We start from the raw sequence: 20,708 nt of genomic DNA, 5'->3' as shown, positions 1-20,708 counted from the left end.
AATGAATAACATAAAGAAGATCAAGACCCACATGATGATGCTTACGTTACATTTTGTGAGGATGCTCTCACTCCCAATGGTGCTACCGGTGGTGGAGAAAACATAGAAGTTTCAAACGACCGTGATGAGTGCGAAGGTGGATATTGAGTAGTTGGACTTGGGAGTTGGCCTATTAGCTCAGTTGGTTAGAGCGTCGTGCTAATAACGCGAAGGTCGCAGGTTCCAGACCTGCATGGGCCAATTATTTTTAGTTTTTAAACTTCTTTTTTCTTTCTTTTTGCAGTCTTAGTCCTAGAACGATGATCAAAAGGAGACCGATCGCTAATAATAAAAACATGAGAAAGATCTTATTAGAATAGAAGACATGTTCGAAATCCTAACATATATGGCAAGATGGTAGCAGTTGAGGAATAATACAACTGTAAAGATGAGTTCGAACCCAAGGTTACATGAAGATGAATCAGATTTAGGAAATGAATAACATAAAGAAGATCAAGACCCACATGATGATGCTTACGTGACATTTTGTGAGGATGCTCTCACTCCTAATGGTGCTACTGGTGGTGGAGAAAACATAGAAGCTGTTAATGACCCTGATGAGTGCGAAGGTGGATATTGAGTAGTTGGACTTGGGAGTTGGCCTATTAGCTCAGTTGGTTAGAGCGTCATGCTAATAACGCGAAGGTCGCAGGTTCGAGACCTGCATGGGCCAATTATTTTTAGCTTTTAAACTTCTTTTTTCTTTCTTTTTGCAGTCTTAGTCCAAGATCGATGATCAAAAGGAGACCGATCGCTAATAATAAAAACATCAGAATGATCTTATTAGAATAGAAGACATGTTCGAAATCCTAACATTTATGGCAAGATAGTAGCAGATGAGGAAGAATACAACTGTAAAGATGAGTTCGAACCCAAGGTTACATGAAGATGAATCAGATTTAGGAAATGAATAACATAAAGAAGATCAAGACCCACATGATGATGCTTACGTGACATTTTGTGAGGATGCTCTCACTCCCAATGGTGCTACTGGTGGTGGAGAAAACATAGAAGCTGTAAACGACCCTGATGAGTGCGAAGGTGGATATTGAGTAGTTTGACTTGGGAGTTGGCCTATTAGCTCAGTTGGTTAGAGTGTCGTGCTAATAACGCGAAGGTCGCAGGTTCGAGACCTGCATGGGCCAATTATTTTTAGCTTTTAAACTTCTTTTTTCTTTCTTTTTGCAGTCTTAGTCCAAGAACGATGATCAAAAGGAGACCGATCGCTAATAATAAAAACATGAGAAAGATCTTATTAGAATAGAAGACATGTTCGAAATCCTAACATTTATGGCAAGATAGTAGCAGATGAGGAAGAATACAACTGTAAAGATGAGTTCGAACCCAAGGTTACATGAAGATGAATCAGATTTAGGAAATGAATAACATAAAGAAGATCAAGATCCACATGATGATGCTTACGTTACATTTTGTGAGGATGCTCTCACTCCCAATGGTGCTACCGGTGGTGGAGAAAACATAGAAGCTGTAAATGACCCTAATGAGTGCGAAGGTGGATATTGAGTAGTTGGACTTGGGAGTTGGCCTATTAGCTCAGTTGGTTAGAGCGTCGTGCTAATAACGCGAAGGTCACAGGTTCGAGACCTGCATGGGCCAATTATTTTTAGTTTTTAAACTTCTTTTTTCTTTCTTTTCGCAGTCTTAGTCCAAGAACAATGATCAAAAGGAGACCGATCGCTAATAATTAAAACATGAGAAAGATCATATTATAATAGAAGACATTTTCGAAATCCTAACATTTATGGCAAGATGGTAGCAGATGAGAAAGAATACAACTGTAAAGATGAGTTCAAACCCAAGGTTACATGAAGATGAATCAGATTTAGGAAATGAATAACATAAAGAAGATCAAGAACCACATGATGATGCTTACGTGACATTTTGTGAGGATGCTCTCACTCCCAATGGTGCTACTGGTGGTGGAGAAAACATAGAAGCTGTAAACGACCCTGATGAGTGCGAAGGTGGATATTGAGTAGTTGGACTTGGGAGTTGGCCTATTAGCTCAGTTGGTTAGAGCATCGTGCTAATAACGTGAAGGTCGTAGGTTCGAGACCTGCATGGGCCAATTATTTTTAGATTTTAAACTTCTTTTTTCTTTCTTTTTGCAGTCTTAGTCCAAGAACGATGATCAAAAGAAGACCGATTGCAAATAATAAAAACATGAGAAAGATCTTATTAGAATAGAAGACATGTTCGAAATCCTAACATATAGGGCAAGATGAGGAAGAATACAACTGTAAAGATGAGTTCGAACCCAAGGTTACATGAAGATGAATCAGTTTTAGGAAATGAATAACATAAAGAAGATCAAGACCCACATGATGATGCTTACGTGACATTTTGTGAGGATGCTCTCACTCCCAATGGTGCTCCTGATGGTGGAGAAAACATAGAACCTATAAACAACCATGATGAGTTCGAAGATGGATATTGAGTAGTTGGACTTGGGAGTTAGCTTTTGAGAGATTTGAGTAGTGCTTGTATTTTGTGTTGTCTGTTTTACACTAGTTAGAATATGACATTAGACTACCAAGATTTTGCTTGTGATGTTGTTATATGTTGTTGACAATTATTAATTAGCCCCTAGTAGTATGTGTATGACTACTTGTAAGGTGGTTGAGTGGTCGTAGAATATTAACTATGCTACTAGTATCTAAATTTATGGACTGATGCATGATGCTACCTATGTTGTGTGCCTATATTTTATCAACTATGCTACTATCTATTTCTAGTTTGTACTATTTTGTATACCAATCGTTTTGATTTTTTTCATGCGAGACAAAAACTCAAAAATTGTTTTGTGGAACAAGGGAAACAAAAAATCAAAAATTGACATCAACAAGGTATACTTTCGCCGCTCTCCTATAGGTTAGGACTATAGATGTCTAATAAGCACGAGGCCCGCGAGCCCGGCACGAAGCCCGCTTTTTGGGCCCGGTCCGAGCCCGGCACGGCCCGGTTATATGCGGGCCCGGGCCGGCCCGGCACGAATAAGCGGGCCGGGCTCGGACAGGAAATTAGGCACGGTGGGCTAGCCCGGCACGGCCCGTTTAGGTCTAAGCCCGTTAAGCCCGCTTTTTTTACACTAAAACGTGCTTTTCGGCCCGCATAGCCCGCTTTTTGGCCCGCTTTTTTCTGCTAAACGGGCCGGCCCGACCCGTTTAGGCCCGTTGCGGGCCGGGCTCGAACAAGAAATTGAGCCCGCGTGCTTAGCCGGCCCGGCCCGGTTTTTTAATCGTGCCTGGCGGGCCGGGCCCAAAACGGGCCGGGCTTCACCGGGCCCGAGCCGGACCGGGCCGGGTGGCCCGTTTGGACATCTCTAGTTAGGACATCTATAAAGTATTGCCTCGTTGTGTGCCTTAAGCGCATAGTCGACTCAAAGGGCTGGATCATCGTACTTCGTCTTACCGCCTTTAGGGATGAAAGCGGTCGGTAAACACTAAAACTATTTACATTTTCATTTTTTATTTTAGACGAAATCGATATTTTTTATTTTAGACGAAATCGATATTTTTTATTTTAGACGAAATCGAAACGGTAACTGTGAAAACAGAAATGATATCAGTAATTCGGAAACATCAGAAACGAAAGTTCAATACGAAAAATACACTGGTATCGGACGGAATCTAATATATGATCGCTAAACATATCAATATAACAAGTTTATAATACAACAAAGATCATATTTCACAGTTTGCAATATAACAAGTTTAGAAAGATCACAACTTTATAATATAACAAGTATGAACTCAAAGTTCATAAGTATAAGTTAATACTATATAACCTTTTCTTGCTCCAATTATGTATAACTTTATTATCCAACTAGGTATAACTTTATCCATCCATATCGTATAGTATGTTTTTTAAAACTATTACTTGGCCAAAAAATAGATAAAAACAAAGCAGCATCCCTGTAATCAACTGTGTACACATTGTGTCGCAATTCCATGTTTTTGGTGCTCGCGTTCTATCGGGATTCTGCATGTGGGTCGCCGATGTCGACAGACGACGACCCACCTCAACTCGCCCGTGATGCAGCAGTAGTGTGATGCAGTGTTCAGCTTCATGCAAATAGTCCCACCTCGCCCAGCCAAACAGAGGCACGAACTCTTCTATATAAGAACATGCCCTGGCAAATGTTGAATGCCGAAGGCTCGAGCTGGATGGAAGATTGGGAGCTTGGGTCGGATTGGGGAGTGAGCCTTAGGCCGTCTAGTTTGTTTTTTATTTTCGAAAAAATTAGACTTAAATTCAGTAAATTTTGATTAAAATCGCTAACCGAAGGAAATAGTCGGTAGAATAATATCGTCGTCGGTGAATCTAATGGGGAAAAAATTCAAAAATGGTTTCTGTAAATCGAAAAATTCCGAAAATAATGATGCTCTTGACACCAAATGCTAACTATTACTTAGTTGTGATAAGCATGTTGTGAATTGATATTTGGATTACCATGCTCTATTTGTTGGGTGCTCTTAAAAAACATATGTATTGAACTACTTAACTAGTTTTAGAGCTTCTTATTAGATGGCATTTCTTCCTAGAATCCTTGTTAAAATTTGATTGGCCTTATATTTATTTTGATTTTTAGGTACCACATCATATAGATAACAAGCTAATTGAAGTGCTCCTGGGTACTAATGTTTAGTTATTTTTAGACTCCCTAAAGACGAAATATTTAAGTTCAAACTTAATCATTATGATGTAAAACTAAATGGTTGTGAGTTAGTCCAAATCGTAGTTTGGTACAATATGATAGATGTGGGCTTACTTATACATGAATGATCAATGCTTGTTTATACGATTGGTGTATATCTTATGATTTGTGGTGCATGTTAACACAGTGATGATTCTGCACAAATTAATTTGTGATGTTCTTTTTCGTCACTATGGCACAAATGCCAATATGTGACGGCTCACTTAGGTCTAACTAATATGGGAAAATTGGTTTCTTGGCACCGAAAGATCTCGTCTTTAGAAATCTACCATCTAACTTTCCTGGTACACTTTAATACCATGCAAAGACTCGATTATTTAGAAATCTACCACAAAACCAGTTCGGAGGCTGTTTTGAATTATTTTCTTTTTTTTAACCCAGCAGCCCATGGGAAAAGACACTCTTGCCCTCCTCTCTCCCAATCGATACTTTGCAACAATATAATTCAGGGGTGCCTGATTCTAACAATAAAATACAATATATGGCTTACACGTCCATCGCATAAGTAGCAAACACATGCAAATGACATACAATCCATCACAGTCAGCTAGATAATTAATCTCCTTTTGCTTGAAGCCGGTGCTTCTCCTTGCTTGCTGGCTGAAGGTGAGCTGCAGGTTGGGGACATCGCCACCCTTCTCCTTGTCATTGGTCCAGAACTAGATGGCGATATTTGAACAAGTGAAGTTGAAGTCTGTTCTGGCTCACTTTTCTTCCTATATAGTATAAAGTGAAATTTGTCAATGCTTACCTGCAGTACAATTAAGAGCTATATAGAACTAGAGCAGCAGTACATCACCTTTTTTTGGTGCCTTTTTTTGTCTTTCTCTGCAAATGGTTGTCTGGAAGGTCTTCATGTGGCTCCACCACTGGATTTTTGCATCCTTTTTCAATGTGGCCATACTGGAAGCACCTCTTGCATTGATATGGCCCTCTCTTACCTGGCTCTCCAGCACTCTTGATTCTTTTCTTTCTTGGTCTGCCAGCAGGCCTGCCCTCAAGTTTTGGTGGCCTCATTTCGAATCCTGGGTCCAATTTCGGCCACTGTAACCTGTCTCCCATTGGATACACCTCAAATTGGTATGCATCTTTAAACCTTTGAACCGAATAACATTCTCCAACATAGTCCTCGATTCTCAAATTTCGTTGAGAAGTTATGAATGCTATGGCATGAGTGCATGGTTTTCCAGTTACATCCCACTGTCCACATGAACAAGCCTGAGTAACAAGGTTTACTCCATATCTCCAAGCAACACCATCTCTACTAGCACCAGAAACCTCACCCTTCATGTACCCACTTTTAGTGATGGTATATCGAAGATTCCTACTCTTCTCATGCAGATCATTAACTACACTAGGTAGGATGTGGCCTTGCATTTTATTGGCTATGGACTGTCTTGTAGCAATCTTCTCCATTATCATCACCCTGAGCATGTCCATGAGATCAACTGCAGGCAACTCCTTCACATTTTTAATCCAATTGTTGAAACATTCTGAAATGTTGTTATTAACGTAATCCACCTTGCAGATTTTATTGAATTTGGCTCTTGTCCATAAGTGTGGGTGGTCATATCTAAGATATGCGACAGCATTTGGACAAGTTTCTGAAATTTTATCCATAAGTACTTGATGTCTCTCATGTGTGCATGCCCATGCGCAAGGCCACATGTATTTCAGCACCTCACCATTGTACTTCCTCCTGAAATTAGCCATGAGGTGTCTAAAACACTCCCTATGTTCAGCTGCATCACCAAACACTTGTGACACCCCATATGCAAGACCCTTGCATGCATCAGTGTGTATGGTCAAACCTGGGGGTGTTCCAATAGCCCTCTTCAGGAGTGTCATAAACCATTTCCAATTCAAATTTGTTTCTTTGTCAAATATGGCATATGCTACTGGATACATCCAGTTATGTCCATCTATGGCTGTCGCTGAAGCAAGCTGTCCAAGGTACTTTCCAGTCAAATGAGTTGAGTCTACTCCAAGATAAGGCCGACATCCCATAAGAAATCCATTGACACAAGGCCGTAAAGCCACAAACATCTTTGAGAAGTGCATCTGTCCCTTTACCTTCTTGCAATCAATCTCAATGAGACTTCCAGGACAAGTTGCCTCAACGGCTGCTTTCCAATTCCATAGCAACTTGAAGCTATCCTCCCATGTACCATGAAGTTCCTTTAGTGCCAACTTTCTCCCTTCCCAGACCTTGTTATATGACAAAGTGACTGTGAACTGATCCTCCAACCTATACTGCATTTCTCTTGCACCAAGCCCTGGCTCTTTAATCAACATAGGCTTCACTCTATTGGCAATCCAAGCTGCAGAAGCTTCCTTTCCTGTCACCTTGCTAGTGCTTGCGCAATCATGTTTAGGGCCAATAGAAACCACCTGCAAAGTTAGTAAATGTTAGCAAATGTTAGCAAGAACTAAAAAATGATATACACATGGACAACAAACCATGAATGATTCACAACCAAGCATTTTCTTCGCATACAGTGACCACCTACAACCAGGAAACTTGCATTTTGCCCTGTACCGCTCAGAATCACTATGTTGCAATAATGTCTCAAATTCGTTCTTAATGCAGAACTGCTTGAAAGTCATGATGAATACAGACTTATCATCAAATGTAGACCCCTTCTTTATTTTTGGGTCATCTCTATCATAAGTACCAATGGGCACATAAGATGAAGCTACAACAACAGATTCATCTGTAGGTACACATTCAGTGTCATGGTCATGGAAATTTGTAGGCAAAACATGTGGAGGAGGGACATGCACATCCTGCTGTTGTTCTGACACATCTTGTTCAGGTTGACCATTTCTATTCCCATTTTTGAAGTATCTCCATTCTTCATTAGCTCCAGGAGGCTCATAATGTATGCAAGAGGAGAAGAAATCCCACTGCATCATACCTTCGTAGGGAATCAGGAGCGTCCATCCTAACCATGAGCCCTCGAATCCCGTTGCATCAGCCCTCGAATCCTATAGCATTGGCCAGCATGTACCCCAAAAACATTCGAACCTAGGGTTAGAAACTGTTGAAGAACCACTAGAGAAATCTTCGAATCGAAAAAAAGGAGCAGAGGAGGCGCGGATTACCTCCTTCGTGAGATGATTTGCAGGGCGGGGGAGGTCTCCTTGGCAGCGGCAGGGGTGGCGACTAGGGGGCGCCTGCTGCGTCGAGCTAGAGTCGACGCCTCACTCTCTCCAGAGCGGCAGAGCAGAGGAGGATCCGATGCCTGTATTGATTAGGTGAGAGGAGGGCAAGTGTGTCTTTTTCCGTGTGCTGCTGTTTTTTTTAAAAAAGAAAACAACTCAAAACAGCCTCCAAACTGGTTTCTTGGTAGATTTCTAAAGAATCAATTCTTTGCATGGTATTAAAGTGCACCAGGAAAGTTCGATGGTAGATTTCTAAAGCCGGAATCTTTCGGTGCCAAGAAACCAATTTCCCCAACTAATATATGTTAGATTCATTTTTTTATATAACTAGAGAAATTTGACTTCAGGATGAAATCATGGAGTGTCAGATTTTATTAATTTTCGTATAGTGCCGTTGTTTACATTTCTGAGCTACAGTATACTGCGTCTTTAATTTGAGCACACTGACGTCAGACCTGAGATTAGCTCTTCAACTAGTCGCGCTGTCACGGTGCCGAACAGCGTGTCATCGCCTTCCCCTCCCTACAAGCCAAACGCGAATACCACCCCCGTGACTTCCCGATCTCCGGCGATGGCCGCGCGGCGCCTCGGATCCCCCGCATCTAGGTGGCTGCGCCCGTCCGCGCTGCTCCTCCTGGTCGCCTCTGCTCTCCTCTCGGCCCCGTCGCCGGCCCGGGCCCTCCGGTTCGACCTCGAGTCCGGCCACACCAAGTGCGTCTCCGACGAGATCAAGGTCAACGCCATGGCCGTCGGAAAGTACCACATCGTCGGGCCCGACCCCAACTCACCCGACGCCCAGCTCCCCGAGTCGCACCGCATCTCCCTCAGGGTAAGCGAGCGAGCAGCACCAAGCGGCAATTCGGTGATCTGGCTTGGGAGGGGAAGCCATGGCGATGTGCGTGTCATGACTGGGGGCGCTTTCCTTCGATTGATGTGCAGGTGACGTCGCCGTACGGGAACAGCATGCACTACGCGGAGAACGTGCAGTCGGGCCACTTCGCCTTCACGGCGGCGGAGGCCGGCGACTACCTGGCCTGCTTCTGGGCTCCCGACCACAAGCCGCCGGTCACCATCGGGTTCGAGTTCGACTGGAGGAGCGGCGTCTCCGCCAAGGACTATCCCAGCGTCGCCAAGAAGGGCAAGGTCGATGTGAGTATTTTCGCTTCGCCCTCCCTCCAGATTCCTTCCTTTGTTTTGGTCAAATTCACCACCAATCTGGTGACGTCGATATGGACTGACTTGTGCGGTTGTGGGACTAGTATGTTTAGTCAGGAATAATTTTCTGATTGTGCATGCTGACGGTTTGTTGATCAATTCTGTTTAACGTTGATATTGAAGAGCATTTGATTTTACAACTTTCTGCTTGCTAGTGATTTTGGTGTGTTTGCATGTTGGACTGCTAGATTTTTACTGGTTAGAGCTTTTCACTTTTATGAAATAAGTTAGGTTCAATTTGGATATGGATTGTGTATGCTTTTGTAGCCTGTTTTATACGCTTCATAATGAGTTCTTTTTAGTTTTGCTATGTCGAGGAGTATATTTGCAAGTGGTATATTGATATTTCTAGCCATGGTGCTGGGTTCAAGTATGGACTACAGACGTGGGGCTGGATTCTTTGGAAGAAAATATATGTTAGTGGGGTTTTGTAATTTGAATGAGGAAGCTCGTTTTTTTAAAGTATATTGATATTAGTAAGTTGTTGCTACAGTTCAATTAATGTTCTTCAACGCGGATATAGAAAGGTCATAAGCTTAGTAACCAACAGGTTGCTCGGTACTTTTTTTTGTGGTGTTTTTTTCTTGGTTTTCATTGCAATGTGTACTTAGTTTCGTACAGGTTGTGCACAATGTACACTATTCTTGAATGAATAATAGGTACACAATTGACATCTGTAATATTTTAATCTCTCACTTGGTGCTTTTTTTTAATCTTGTTTTAATTATGCATGACTTAATGGTGTTGAACCCCAAATTGAGCAGGCGGACGGTCCGGCCCTGAGGCCGGACGGTCCGCGGTCCGGACAGTCCGCGCCTGTGGGCCGGACGGTCCGCGTATGCGCAGAGCAGTTTAGTGTTCCGAGTTTTGTGCTATGTTTGTTGGCTAGATTTGCGGGATTAGCTCGGAATCCAGTCGTGTAAAGGGTCCAGCCCCCCTCCTCTATAAAAAGAGAGGTCTACGGCCGATTAATCATCAACAATCGAATCAATACAACTTTTATTCGCATTTTATCCTAGGAGTAGTTCTAGTCTAGTTTAGGTTTAGCCTCTCAATCCCTAAATTCTTCGTCTCTCTTCGGCTCTACGTCGATTAGAGGAGTCTAGGTCGGCCGGCCCGAGCCTAGACACCACCTAGGATCTCTACTCCCCGACGGGGTCCCTCCCGGGAGCGAGATCCAGGCGCCGTCGGTGATCTCCCGCCGTCCCTGCGTACGCGCGGACCGTCCGGCCCCAGGGCGCGGACCGTCCGGCCGTCAGGCAGAGAAGCCTCGGCTGCGCATCAGGCCGCGGACCGTCCGGCCCCTGGCCGCGGACAGTCCGCCCCTGCGCAGAGAGCACTACCGCGCTTCGCACCAGGCCGCGGACCGTCCGGCCCCGCGCGCGGACCGTCCGCCCCTGTGCAGAGGGCACCGCCACGGTTCTTGTTGAGTGTTTGGCGCTCCAAAAAAGCGTCAACATACTTTTTGGCGACTCCGCTGGGGAAGACATATCTAAGCTTATCAAATCGGCCCTCAATGGCCGGTTCAAGGGATAGCTCTGATATTTCTCCAAGCAACATCATAGAGCCGACTTGGAAAACCTTGCCGGCTGACGAGCAGCTCCAGTTTGAGGAGCACAAGGAGCGGATGATCCAGGAGGCGAGAGCGAAATTCTTGGCCAACTTCAAAGTGGACAGGAACAACAAGGTCGTCCGACATCGGGCGACGGATCCGGCTTCGCTCCAACCCACGCCAGATATCCCCAATGTAAGTAATACCAACGAGCTACAATCTCTTAGAAATTATGTAGAAGAGCAGCGTGAACAAATGCAGAGCATCATAGGGGGTATGCAAAGCGATGTTAAAAGACTAGTACGTGCATTCGATAAGTCTAACATCGCAAATTTTCCTTCACACGAGGTTGGGTTAGGAGATAACGCGTGTAACACATCGGCTACAGGTTGTCACGACCAGTCACAACCCCTTTATGGGATGCCGGTGGACACATACCCTAAGCAACCGCAAATCGGCAGCAAACCAGCCGATCTGCACATGCCCGGACCGTCCGCACGTGAGCGCGGACCGTCCGGGCCAGCAACAGTCGGGCCTATTTTTAATGAGTTACCTAGATATGCGCCCGAGCCACCACACACGGCACAGAACCCAAACTACCCAGTCGGACGGTCCGCATATAACCACGGACGGTCCGCGCATGAGTATTTTGAGGAGGATTATTACATGAATCCTCGCCCGGCTCAGCAACACTCCCCATCACACTATGCGATGCACCAGCCCATTAATTCAGGATCCAAAGCCCAGGAAAGCTTTTCGGCCCCACCTAGAAGGCCGGAAAGAAACGATCAAACCTATGACCCATATAGGGCAAATGAAAATGCACCACGTAACTCAAACCAATGGGGGGAAAGACAACATGCTAATATCCAGCCAACCCCACCTATGTTTGACCAGAGAGCCGGTGGTCTTGCACCGGCTGCCATTGATATAGTAAGGGAAGAAATAGCCGGGGCGTTCCGAGATAAGCTCGGAGTAAGCATGGTCCCTGGGGGGCAATCATATCGGAAACCTTATGACAGCCGATTTGATCACCACCCATACCCACAGGGAACCAGGATACCCGAATTCGCAAAATTTTCGGGTGATCAAGGGAAAAACACACGTGAACATATAGGCCAGTTCTTAGCACAATTGGGAGAATTGGCCGACACAGAGGCATTTCGTGTACGTTTATTTTCATTATCGCTAACAGGAACCGCGTTTGCATGGTATGCCACTTTACCTCCTAATTCCATTTCATCATGGGGGGATCTAGAACAAAAATTTCATGATCATTTTTTCTCCGGTGATTATGAATTGGATTTGGTAGATTTAGTGTCATTGCGACAGACAAAAGATGAATCGGTTAATGATTACATCCGGAGATTCCGAGATACAAGAAACCGATGCTTTCAAATTCATTTAGCAGAGAAACAGCTAGTGGGATTAGCTTTTAATGGTCTGCGATATTATTTAAAAGAAAGATTAGAAGGCATCCAATTCTTTACACTAGCACAATTACACCAGAGAGCTTTGGCTTGTGAAAGCCGAAGCAAAGAAACTACTAAAACAATTCGTCACAACGTACATGTAGTAGAATGCGATCAAAGTAGCTCAGAAGACGAATCAGCAGAGGTGTATGCTGCTGAAATGGTTTGGCCAAAGCAGGCCAAATCTTCGGCTTGTGCCTCCTTACAGCCGGTTCAAAAGAAACGACAAGAGTAGGTTAAGTTTACATTTAATGTTGGTAAGTGTGATAGAATATTTGATGAATTACTTAAAAATGGCAACATTAAAATAAATCACACTGTTCCATCCGCCGACGAGCTAAAACGTCGTGCATATTGCAAGTGGCATAACTCATTTTCTCATGCCACTAATGATTGTAATGTATTCCGTCGACAGATTCAATCGGCCATTAACGAAGGACGATTGAAATTTCAGGAAATGCAGGTGGATACAGAGCCCTTTCCGATGAACATGATTGACTTCGAGGGCAAGAAAGTCCTAGTTCGGCCAAACACAGCCGATAAAGGCAAAGAGACAATCATCGGCAATGCTAAAGAGGCCGATGGGGATCGTAAAGTTTCTTGCAGGAAAGTGGTGGCCGAGAAGACTCCCGATGGAGGGGAGACCCTAAAGGTGACCATCACAGCCTCCAGTACCGGGGGGCAAGCGCAGACAGGGAGACAGATGCAGGAGCCCGTGCTGCGTATCCCGGACGGTCCGGCACGTAGGCGCGGACGGTCCGGGACCCCACCGGACGGTCCGGAGAGCTCCGGCGGACGGTCCGGCCATACTCAGGATTCACAACGTCCACGTACTTTCAAACCACGACGACCAGAGATAGGTACGTGGAAAACAAATACATTCAAAGCAGCTGGTCGGTTGGTTAAAGCCGGCCCAACTTTTGATCAATTATTGTCTAAATACGTAAAAAAGAAGGCCGGCCCCAGTGACCGGCCAGCAAAGCGACCCCGCTCACCCATTCATGAGCAGCGTCAGGTCAGGCCGATTGGACCACCCCACCAATCGGAAGAAATGAAAGGTCATACTGTACAAGTGAGACCTAACGTACCTGCATGGACACCTCCACCTCCATATCCACCTATGCCATATCCATACACATATTTACCTCCGCCATATGTCCCAAATCAAATGTGGGGCATGCCACCATATCCATTTGGGATGCCACAGTACCCCGCCTGGGGGGCACCCCAAACATCTGTTTTTGATAGGTTGACGCCACCAGTACAAGACCGATTGAGCACTGCTCAATCCGGTCACCAGGCACAAACCCAACAGGATTGCCGGACTACTCGGCCTTCCAGGCCGACCAATCCGGCAGGGGGGCATATGCCTGTAGCAACTCAAAGAACAACAAAAAAGGGCATCATCAAAATAGGCACTGCAGATGTTGTCATACGGGGAGACAATAAAGGGCCGATGATTTTCGGTGAATCGGCCAACACAACCGAAAAGGATACGGCTACCATCAAAACAGCCGATCCAAAATACTCCATGCCTCGATGGTGCCCAGCGGGATTGACACGATCCCAAAAGAGAAAATTACAGCGCCTAAGAGCAAAGGAGAGCCAGGAAAAGGAGGCGGAAAAGACATTTAATGACACACATCCACTATACCCGCCACCACAAAAGAAATGGAGACCGAAGGCCATTGAGGAAAAACAAACGACCACGGAAATAGAAAGTCAACCTTCACCAGGCGCGGACCGTCCGGCCTCTGCGCGCGGACCGTCCGTCCCTCACCAGGAAGCGTCGGGACAATCTGCACCAGGCGCGGACCGTCCGGCCCCTGCGCACGGACCGTCCGGCTTTCACCAGGAAGCGTCTGGACAACCTGCACCAGGCGCGGACCGTCCGGCCTCTGCGCGCGGACCGTCCGCCATTCACCAGGAAGCCTCCAACGACACGACAACATCAATGGAAGAGGACGACCTGCTGGGAGAAGACCTGGTCGACTACGAGGCTTCTCCAGAACGCCCAGGTATGGATGTAAATATTATTACATTTTCTGTCGATTGTACTATCATCGGCGACGATGAACCTGTTGTTGCCCAGTTTGATTTTGGTCCTAAAGAAGCCGACTTTACTAAACCAAAGGAATCGGTAAATCATTTAAAGCCGCTCTTCGTGCGCGGTCACATTGATGGGATACCGATTGCTAAGATGTTGGTAGACGGAGGGGCGGCTGTAAATCTAATGCCTTATTCATTATACAGAAAATTAGGTAAACAAGATGACGAACTTGTCAAGACCAACATGACCCTCAGCGGTGTTGGAACTGATAGTTCGATCAAAGCCAGGGGAGTCACGTCCGTTGAATTAACCATCGGGACTAAGACCCTTGCTGCTGCATTCTTCGTCGCTGATGTAGAAGGAAATTACAGTTTAATCCTAGGCAGAGATTGGATTCATGCCAATCAATGTATACCTTCTACATTACATCAAATGCTGATACAATGGGTAGGCGATGACATAGAACAAGTACATGCTGATGTATCGGCCTGCATCGCTGTGGCCGATGCCCCTGTACTCTGGACTTATGAGACTGCTACATGTCTCACAGGAGTAGAATTTTCTGATTATCAATTCATAAGTATAGATAAGAAAGGTTTCATTCCTGTAATGCTAGAGCCGATGGAGAATCGGCTAAATCCTAAATAAAGTTAAATGATGAATACACACAAAGTTCATGAGTCTTTGGTCACGGACAGTTCGGCCGCCAAGGCCGGATGGTCTGGTCTTTCACAAAAGAGTTCGGACTTTAAGACCGAACCTCTTCCACTGCGAAAAGACAGTATTACGGATGATCCGGTCCCCAAGACCGTAAAGTCTGCCATCACACAAAGATCTTCTAATTCCTCTGTGGAGAACATGATAGAGGAATTCAGAGATCTTGATAAACTAGGACAGGGGTTTACATCGGCTGATCCTTTGGAGGAGATTGACATAGGAGATGGTAAAACTCCAAGGCCGACTTTTGTAAACAAGACCCTGGAGACCGATCCTAGAGATGAGATGATCGGTCTATTGAAGGAATATTCAGATTGCTTTGCTTGGAATTACACTGAGATGCCTGGATTGAGCCGAGAGATCGTAGAGCATCGGCTGCCTATTAAATCTGGTTTCAGACCTTTCAAGCAAAGAGCTAGAACATTTCGTCCAGATCTTCTCCCACGCATCAAGGACGAAATTCATCGGCTGCTAGAAGCTGATTTTATCAGACCTTGCAGATACGCAGAATGGGTCTCCAATATTGTGCCGGTGGAGAAGAAGGAGTCAGGTAAACTTAGAGTATGCATTGATTTTCGCAATTTAAATAGAGCAATTCCTAAAGACGAATATCCCATGCCCATAGCCGATACATTAATCAATAATGCATCAGGAAATAGAATTATTAGCTTCCTTGATGGTAATGCCGGATATAATCAGATTTTCATGGCCGAAGAAGATGCGTCTAAAACGGCCTTTATATGTCCAGGCTTCATTGGTTTATTTGAGTGGGTTGTCATGACATTTGGTCTGAAAAATGCTGGTGCTACTTATCAGAGAGCTATGAATTTGATCTTCCATGAATTGTTAGGAAACACTGTGGAAGTTTACATTGATGATATTGTAGTCAAATCGGCTGAGTTTAGTTCTCATATAGCTGATTTGCGCAAAGCCTTTGATAAAATGCGTCAGTATGGCTTGAAAATGAACCCACGTAAATGTGCTTTTGGAGTGTCGGCTGGTAAGTTTTTAGGATTTGTCATACATGAACATGGTATAGAGATAGACCCTGACCGAATCAAGTCTATTCGGAATATAGGACCTCCGACCTGCAAGGTCGAGGTACAGAGGTTTCTCGGCAAGGTGAATTATTTGCGAAGGTTTATTTCTAACCTAGCCGGGAAGATTGACGCGTTCACCCCTATTCTTCGGCTTAAGAATGATGCCGAATTCGCTTGGGGGGCAGAGCAGCAGGAAGCATTTGATCTCATCAAAAAATACTTATCTTCGGCTCCTGTATTAAAAGCACCACGAGCAGGAGTACCATTCCGATTATACATTGCAGCTGAGGATAAGGTCATTGGGGTTGTTCTGACACAAGAAACTGAAGGAAAGGAGCATGTGGTGACATATCTAAGCCGAAGGTTGGTGGATGTTGAAACAAGGTACACTTTTATTGAAAAGTTATGCTTATGCTTGTTTTTTGCATGCACTAAATGTAGATGTTATTTACTGTCTAGTCATTGCACTGTTTCTGGTCAAGCCGATGTGATCAAATACATGTTGCATAACCCAATTATGAGTGGTAGAATTGGTAAGTGGGCTTATGCACTCATAGAATATGACTTGGCCTATGAACCATTGAAATATATGAAAGGCCAAGTCATAGCGGATTTCATTGTAGAACATCGGGTTAATGATATTCATGAACTAGACATGTCATACCTCACTATTACTCCTTGGACTTTATATTTTGATGGATCGGTTTGCAATGAAGGGCAAGGAATTGGCATTGTGCTTGTTTCACCAAGTAATGTCTCCTTTGACTTCTCTAGCCGATTGAAAACTTATTGCACTAATAATCAAGCTGAATATGAGGCCCTCCTATTCGGTTTAGAACTTTTAAATGGTATGGGAGTAAAACATGTGAAGGTATTTGGTGATTCTCAGCTGGTTGTTCAACAAGTGTTAGAAGAATATCAATGTTTGGATGGTACTCTGAATAGTTACCTTGAGAAATGTTGGAGCATAATTCACTCTTTTGACGAATTCAGTATTCGGCATATCTCTAGAGTTGAGAATCATAGAGCTAACGATTTGGCACAAGATGCATCAGGTTATCGGATAAAGAGAGGAAAGTTTCACAAAACTGAAAATCTGATAACCGGTGCAAAGCTAAATTCCCAGGTCGCGGACCGTCCGCGTGATGACGCCGGACCGTCCGGGGTTAACAGAAACATTCTTTTGATCAATTCGGCTGACAATGAGGCCGATGCAAGTGATTGGAGGACACCTATACTTAATTATCTACGAAATCCCAATATCAGGACAGATAAGAACATTCGGCGAACAGCTTTCAAGTATGTTTTGATGAGTGATGAACTTTACCGCCGAACAGTCAATGATATCCTACTTAAGTGCTTGGGCCCAGATGATGCTATATTAGCCATGGCCGAAGTACATGAAGGAATTTGTGGTACTCATCAATCAGCTCCAAAGATGAAGTGGTTGTTGCGAAGGTCTGGTTTTTATTGGCCTAGTATGATAGCTGATTGTTTCAAGTACTACAAGGGTTGCCAAGTGTGTCAAAAATTCGGCGACCTACAGTTAGTCCCTGCAGCCGAATTACATCCTATCATCAAGCCTTGGCCGTTCAGAGGATGGGGATTAGACTTTATTGGAGAAATTCATCCTTCATCATCAAAGGGGCATCGGTTTGTGTTAGTGGCCACTGATTACTTCACCAAATGGACTGAAGCCGTTGCTCTAAAGAACATGACACACAAGGAGGTGATTGAGTTTATAACTGAGCATATTATTCATAGATTCGGCATTCCCCAGACCTTAACTACAGATCAAGGTACTTCTTTTATGTCAAAGGAGGTACGTGAATTTGCTGAATTATACAGAATTAAGCTGCTTAATTCGTCTCCATATTATGCTCAGGCCAATGGACAGGCCGAGTCTAGTAATAGGACATTGATTAATTTGATAAAAAAGAAGATATCTGATAATCCTAAACATTGGCATAAGATTTTGTCTGAAGCTTTATGGGCTCATAGGATATCTAAACATAAGGCTACTAAAGTATCTCCTTTTGAGCTTGTCTATGGGCAGGAAGCAGTGTTGCCTGTGGAAATAAGCTTGAATGCTGTCAGGTTCGCCAGACAAAATGATCTAACTGCTACTGATTATTATGATTCAATGATTGATAATATTGATGAGGTGACCGACAAGAGGATGATAGCTTTGGGAGCAATAGAAAAGGACAAGATCATGGTAGCCAGAGCCTACAACAAGAAGGTCAAAGCAAAATCATTTCAAGTAGGGGACCTGGTGTGGAAGACCATTCTGCCTCTAAGGAATAAAGACCGGAAGTTCGGGAAATGGTCACCAAGCTGGGAAGGTCCTTATAAAGTAAAACAAGTGATGTCTGGCAACGCCTATTTACTACAAACATTACAAGGCAAGGACTTGCCTAAGGCTTTGAATGGGCGTTTCCTCAAACAGTACCATCCTAGTATGTGGCAAGATGCCTAAGAGAACCGATGTAATCACATCGAGTTAGTTGCTTTTGGTTTGCTCAGCTCCACCAAAAGGCAGGGGGGCATATGTTGAACCCCAAATTGAGCAGGCGGACGGTCCGGCCCTGAGGCCGGACGGTCCGCGGTCCGGACAGTCCGCGCCTGTGGGCCGGACGGTCCGCGTATGCGCAGAGCAGTTTAGGGTTCCGAGTTTTGTGCTATGTTTGTTGGCTAGATTTGCGGGATTAGCTCGGAATCCAGTCGTGTAAAGGGTCCAGCCCCCCTCCTCTATAAAAAGAGAGGTCTACGGCCGATTAATCATCAACAATCGAATCAATACAACTTTTATTCGCATTTTATCCTAGGAGTAGTTCTAGTCTAGTTTAGGTTTAGCCTCTCAATCCCTAAATTCTTCGTCTCTCTTCGGCTCTACGTCGATTAGAGGAGTCTAGGTCGGCCGGCCCGAGCCTAGACACCACCTAGGATCTCTACTCCCCGACGGGGTCCCTCCCGGGAGCGAGATCCAGGCGCCGTCGGCGATCTCCCGCCGTCCCTGCGTACGCGCGGACCGTCCGGCCCCAGGGCGCGGACCGTCCGGCCGTCAGGCAGAGAAGCCTCGGCTGCGCATCAGGCCGCGGACCGTCCGGCCCCTGGCCGCGGACAGTCCGCCCCTGCGCAGAGAGCACTACCGCGCTTCGCACCAGGCCGCGGACCGTCCGGCCCCGCGCGCGGACCGTCCGCCCCTGTGCAGAGGGCACCGCCACGGTTCTTGTTGAGTGTTTGGCGCTCCAAAAAAGCGTCAACAAATGGTAAGCATCATGTGTGATTTAGAGTCTGATTCTTATTGAACATATGTTAAACAACTTTGGTCTCTTGGAATAACATTCTAGAGAGGTGGACAGAGAGATGACATGTGATGAAGGTGGGATGTCATGGTTTCAGCATTTAACCCTTAAATGTTAATGTTGATCATAAGGGTATTTTTTGAACTTTCCATTGAAAGAAAAAGGAATTGGAGAAAATAAGACTTATCCTTTAGCTGACTTCTTAGGACTTGAAACTGGCATTTTGGTGGCTGTGTGTAGCTGATCTGCTTTTCACCTCATATTTATAAATTGCCCTGTTGCAATTTAATCTTTTAGTGCTATCTAGGAATTGAACTTAACTGATCCTGCTAATATTGTGTCCCATAAAGTTTTTGCTCCTCTAGTTATTTATTGGTCGTGTACTGGTGTTGACACTCTGCTCATTCCTGACACGGAGCAAGTTGTATTGTTTCTGTGAAAATAGTATTACTTTTAGCCATGCTGTTTCTTATGGCTATAGTGCCTATGTTCATGCATGTGCATTGCTCATATGTTGCAGATGATGGAATTGGAGCTGAAGAAGCTAGAGGAAACTATAAAAAATATACATGAAGAGATGCTTTATCTGCGTGAAAGGTAGTAGTCTACAAAGTCAGCGAGAAAATGGGTCTTGTGGAAAACTAAAAAAATAAAAAAACAATTCTGATACGACGTGTCCATGTCTTGTGTCCAGGGAAGAGGAAATGCAGGACGTGAACAGGCGAACGAACTCAAGGATGGCTTGGCTAGGGTTCCTCTCCCTTGGCGTCTGCTTATCAGTGGCAGGTTTGCAGCTGTGGCACCTGAAGACCTTCTTTGAAAGGAAGAAGTTGTTGTAGACTGTAGTTGGCCCATGGTTCACGGTAGACCTCAGCGCAGGTGTAACCTATTTTTGGGTGAACTGCCGATCTGTTACGGAGCTTGAAATCCCATGTAACAAACGTTATGTCGTACTTGAGAAAATATGCTTTAGCCTGTCCAGTTGAAATTATAAGAAACTTGAAATAGATACTAAATTGTCTTCCATTCAATAGTTCGTGTTGCAATTTGGACTTCTGGAGCACCGTGTTGACTCTTCTTCAAGTGATGGTTGTGAATCTGGAGCGCCTTTTTTTTTAACCTCCTAGCTATTGTGAAGCTAGAGCGAAAAGCACGACGTTCCTAGACTCAAACGCCAGTTCCACATGTAATCGTCTCATCGCCTAAAGCATGAAAGGTGTGGGCGTGGGCATTCCGTTTTCGGCGGTTATTTTAGAGATTTGGTTCCTAGAAAACGACCAACTGAGCATTTTGGTTTCAGTTATTTTAGTTCATTTTCGATTCTAACTGAACTAACCAGATGTCAAGAAATTTTAGGAACGAAACATTTCGGCTCGTTCTGGAACCGAATGTGTTCAGCCTGTTTAGGCAGC

The 20,708-nt window shown here is 44.6% G+C and overlaps 2 protein-coding genes and 2 non-coding genes across 5 annotated transcripts; 3 read left to right on the top strand and 1 right to left on the bottom strand.

Annotated features, from left to right (window-relative positions):
* Positions 1-1,110: 1,110 nt before the first annotated feature.
* TRNAI-AAU (transfer RNA isoleucine (anticodon AAU)) lies at positions 1,111-1,184 on the top strand. Its single transcript has one exon. It is a non-coding gene; the product is annotated as a tRNA-Ile (tRNA).
* Positions 1,185-1,582: 398 nt separating this feature from the next.
* On the top strand, positions 1,583-1,656 carry TRNAI-AAU (transfer RNA isoleucine (anticodon AAU)). The gene has a single exon. It is a non-coding gene; the product is annotated as a tRNA-Ile (tRNA).
* A 3,470-nt stretch (positions 1,657-5,126) lies between these two features.
* LOC103647887 (uncharacterized) lies at positions 5,127-8,123 on the bottom strand. Of its 2 annotated transcripts, none has more exons than XM_008672384.3 (4): positions 7,883-8,123; positions 7,696-7,765; positions 5,577-7,168; positions 5,127-5,493 (listed from the first exon to the last, which is right to left on the bottom strand). In XM_008672384.3, the coding sequence occupies exons 3-4, from the start codon at positions 7,070-7,072 to the stop codon at positions 5,325-5,327; spliced, it is 1,665 nt and encodes a 554-aa protein (XP_008670606.1). In that variant the 5' UTR covers positions 7,073-7,168; positions 7,696-7,765; positions 7,883-8,123; the 3' UTR covers positions 5,127-5,324. The 2 variants fall into 2 exon arrangements, with proteins under 2 accessions (XP_008670606.1, NP_001314695.1); NM_001327766.1 differs by having other exon boundaries at positions 5,129-5,489; positions 7,883-8,043.
* A 340-nt stretch (positions 8,124-8,463) lies between these two features.
* On the top strand, positions 8,464-20,352 carry LOC100217126 (transmembrane emp24 domain-containing protein 10). The gene is made up of 4 exons (NM_001143494.2): positions 8,464-8,771; positions 8,882-9,091; positions 19,817-19,893; positions 19,991-20,352. Exons 1-4 carry the CDS (start codon positions 8,514-8,516, stop codon positions 20,133-20,135), a joined length of 690 nt encoding a protein of 229 aa, NP_001136966.2. The 5' UTR covers positions 8,464-8,513; the 3' UTR covers positions 20,136-20,352.
* Positions 20,353-20,708: the final 356 nt, after the last annotated feature.

The sequence above is a fragment of the Zea mays genome, chromosome 2 (assembly GCF_902167145.1).
Source record: "Zea mays cultivar B73 chromosome 2, Zm-B73-REFERENCE-NAM-5.0, whole genome shotgun sequence".
In the NCBI taxonomy this organism is placed as follows: Eukaryota; Viridiplantae; Streptophyta; class Magnoliopsida; order Poales; family Poaceae; genus Zea; species Zea mays.
The sequence above is the reverse complement of the archived record's forward strand: the minus strand, read 5'-3'. Positions and strand labels throughout refer to the sequence as shown.

Bases quoted from the DNA above. Each gene is read 5' to 3' on its own strand.
- LOC100217126 (NM_001143494.2), top strand. From the start codon at position 8,514: ATGGCCGCGCGGCGCCTCGGATCCCCCGCATCTAGGTGGCTGCGCCCG. The intron at 8,772-8,881 runs GTAAGCGAGCGA...ATTGATGTGCAG, and splicing joins CGCACCGCATCTCCCTCAGG to GTGACGTCGCCGTACGGGAA. The intron at 9,092-19,816 runs GTGAGTATTTTC...CATATGTTGCAG, and splicing joins CCAAGAAGGGCAAGGTCGAT to ATGATGGAATTGGAGCTGAA.
- LOC103647887 (XM_008672384.3), bottom strand. From the start codon at position 7,072: ATGTTGATTAAAGAGCCAGGGCTTGGTGCAAGAGAAATGCAGTATAGG. The intron at 5,494-5,576 runs GTGATGTACTGC...TATACTATATAG, and splicing joins AAAAAAGGCACCAAAAAAAG to GAAGAAAAGTGAGCCAGAAC.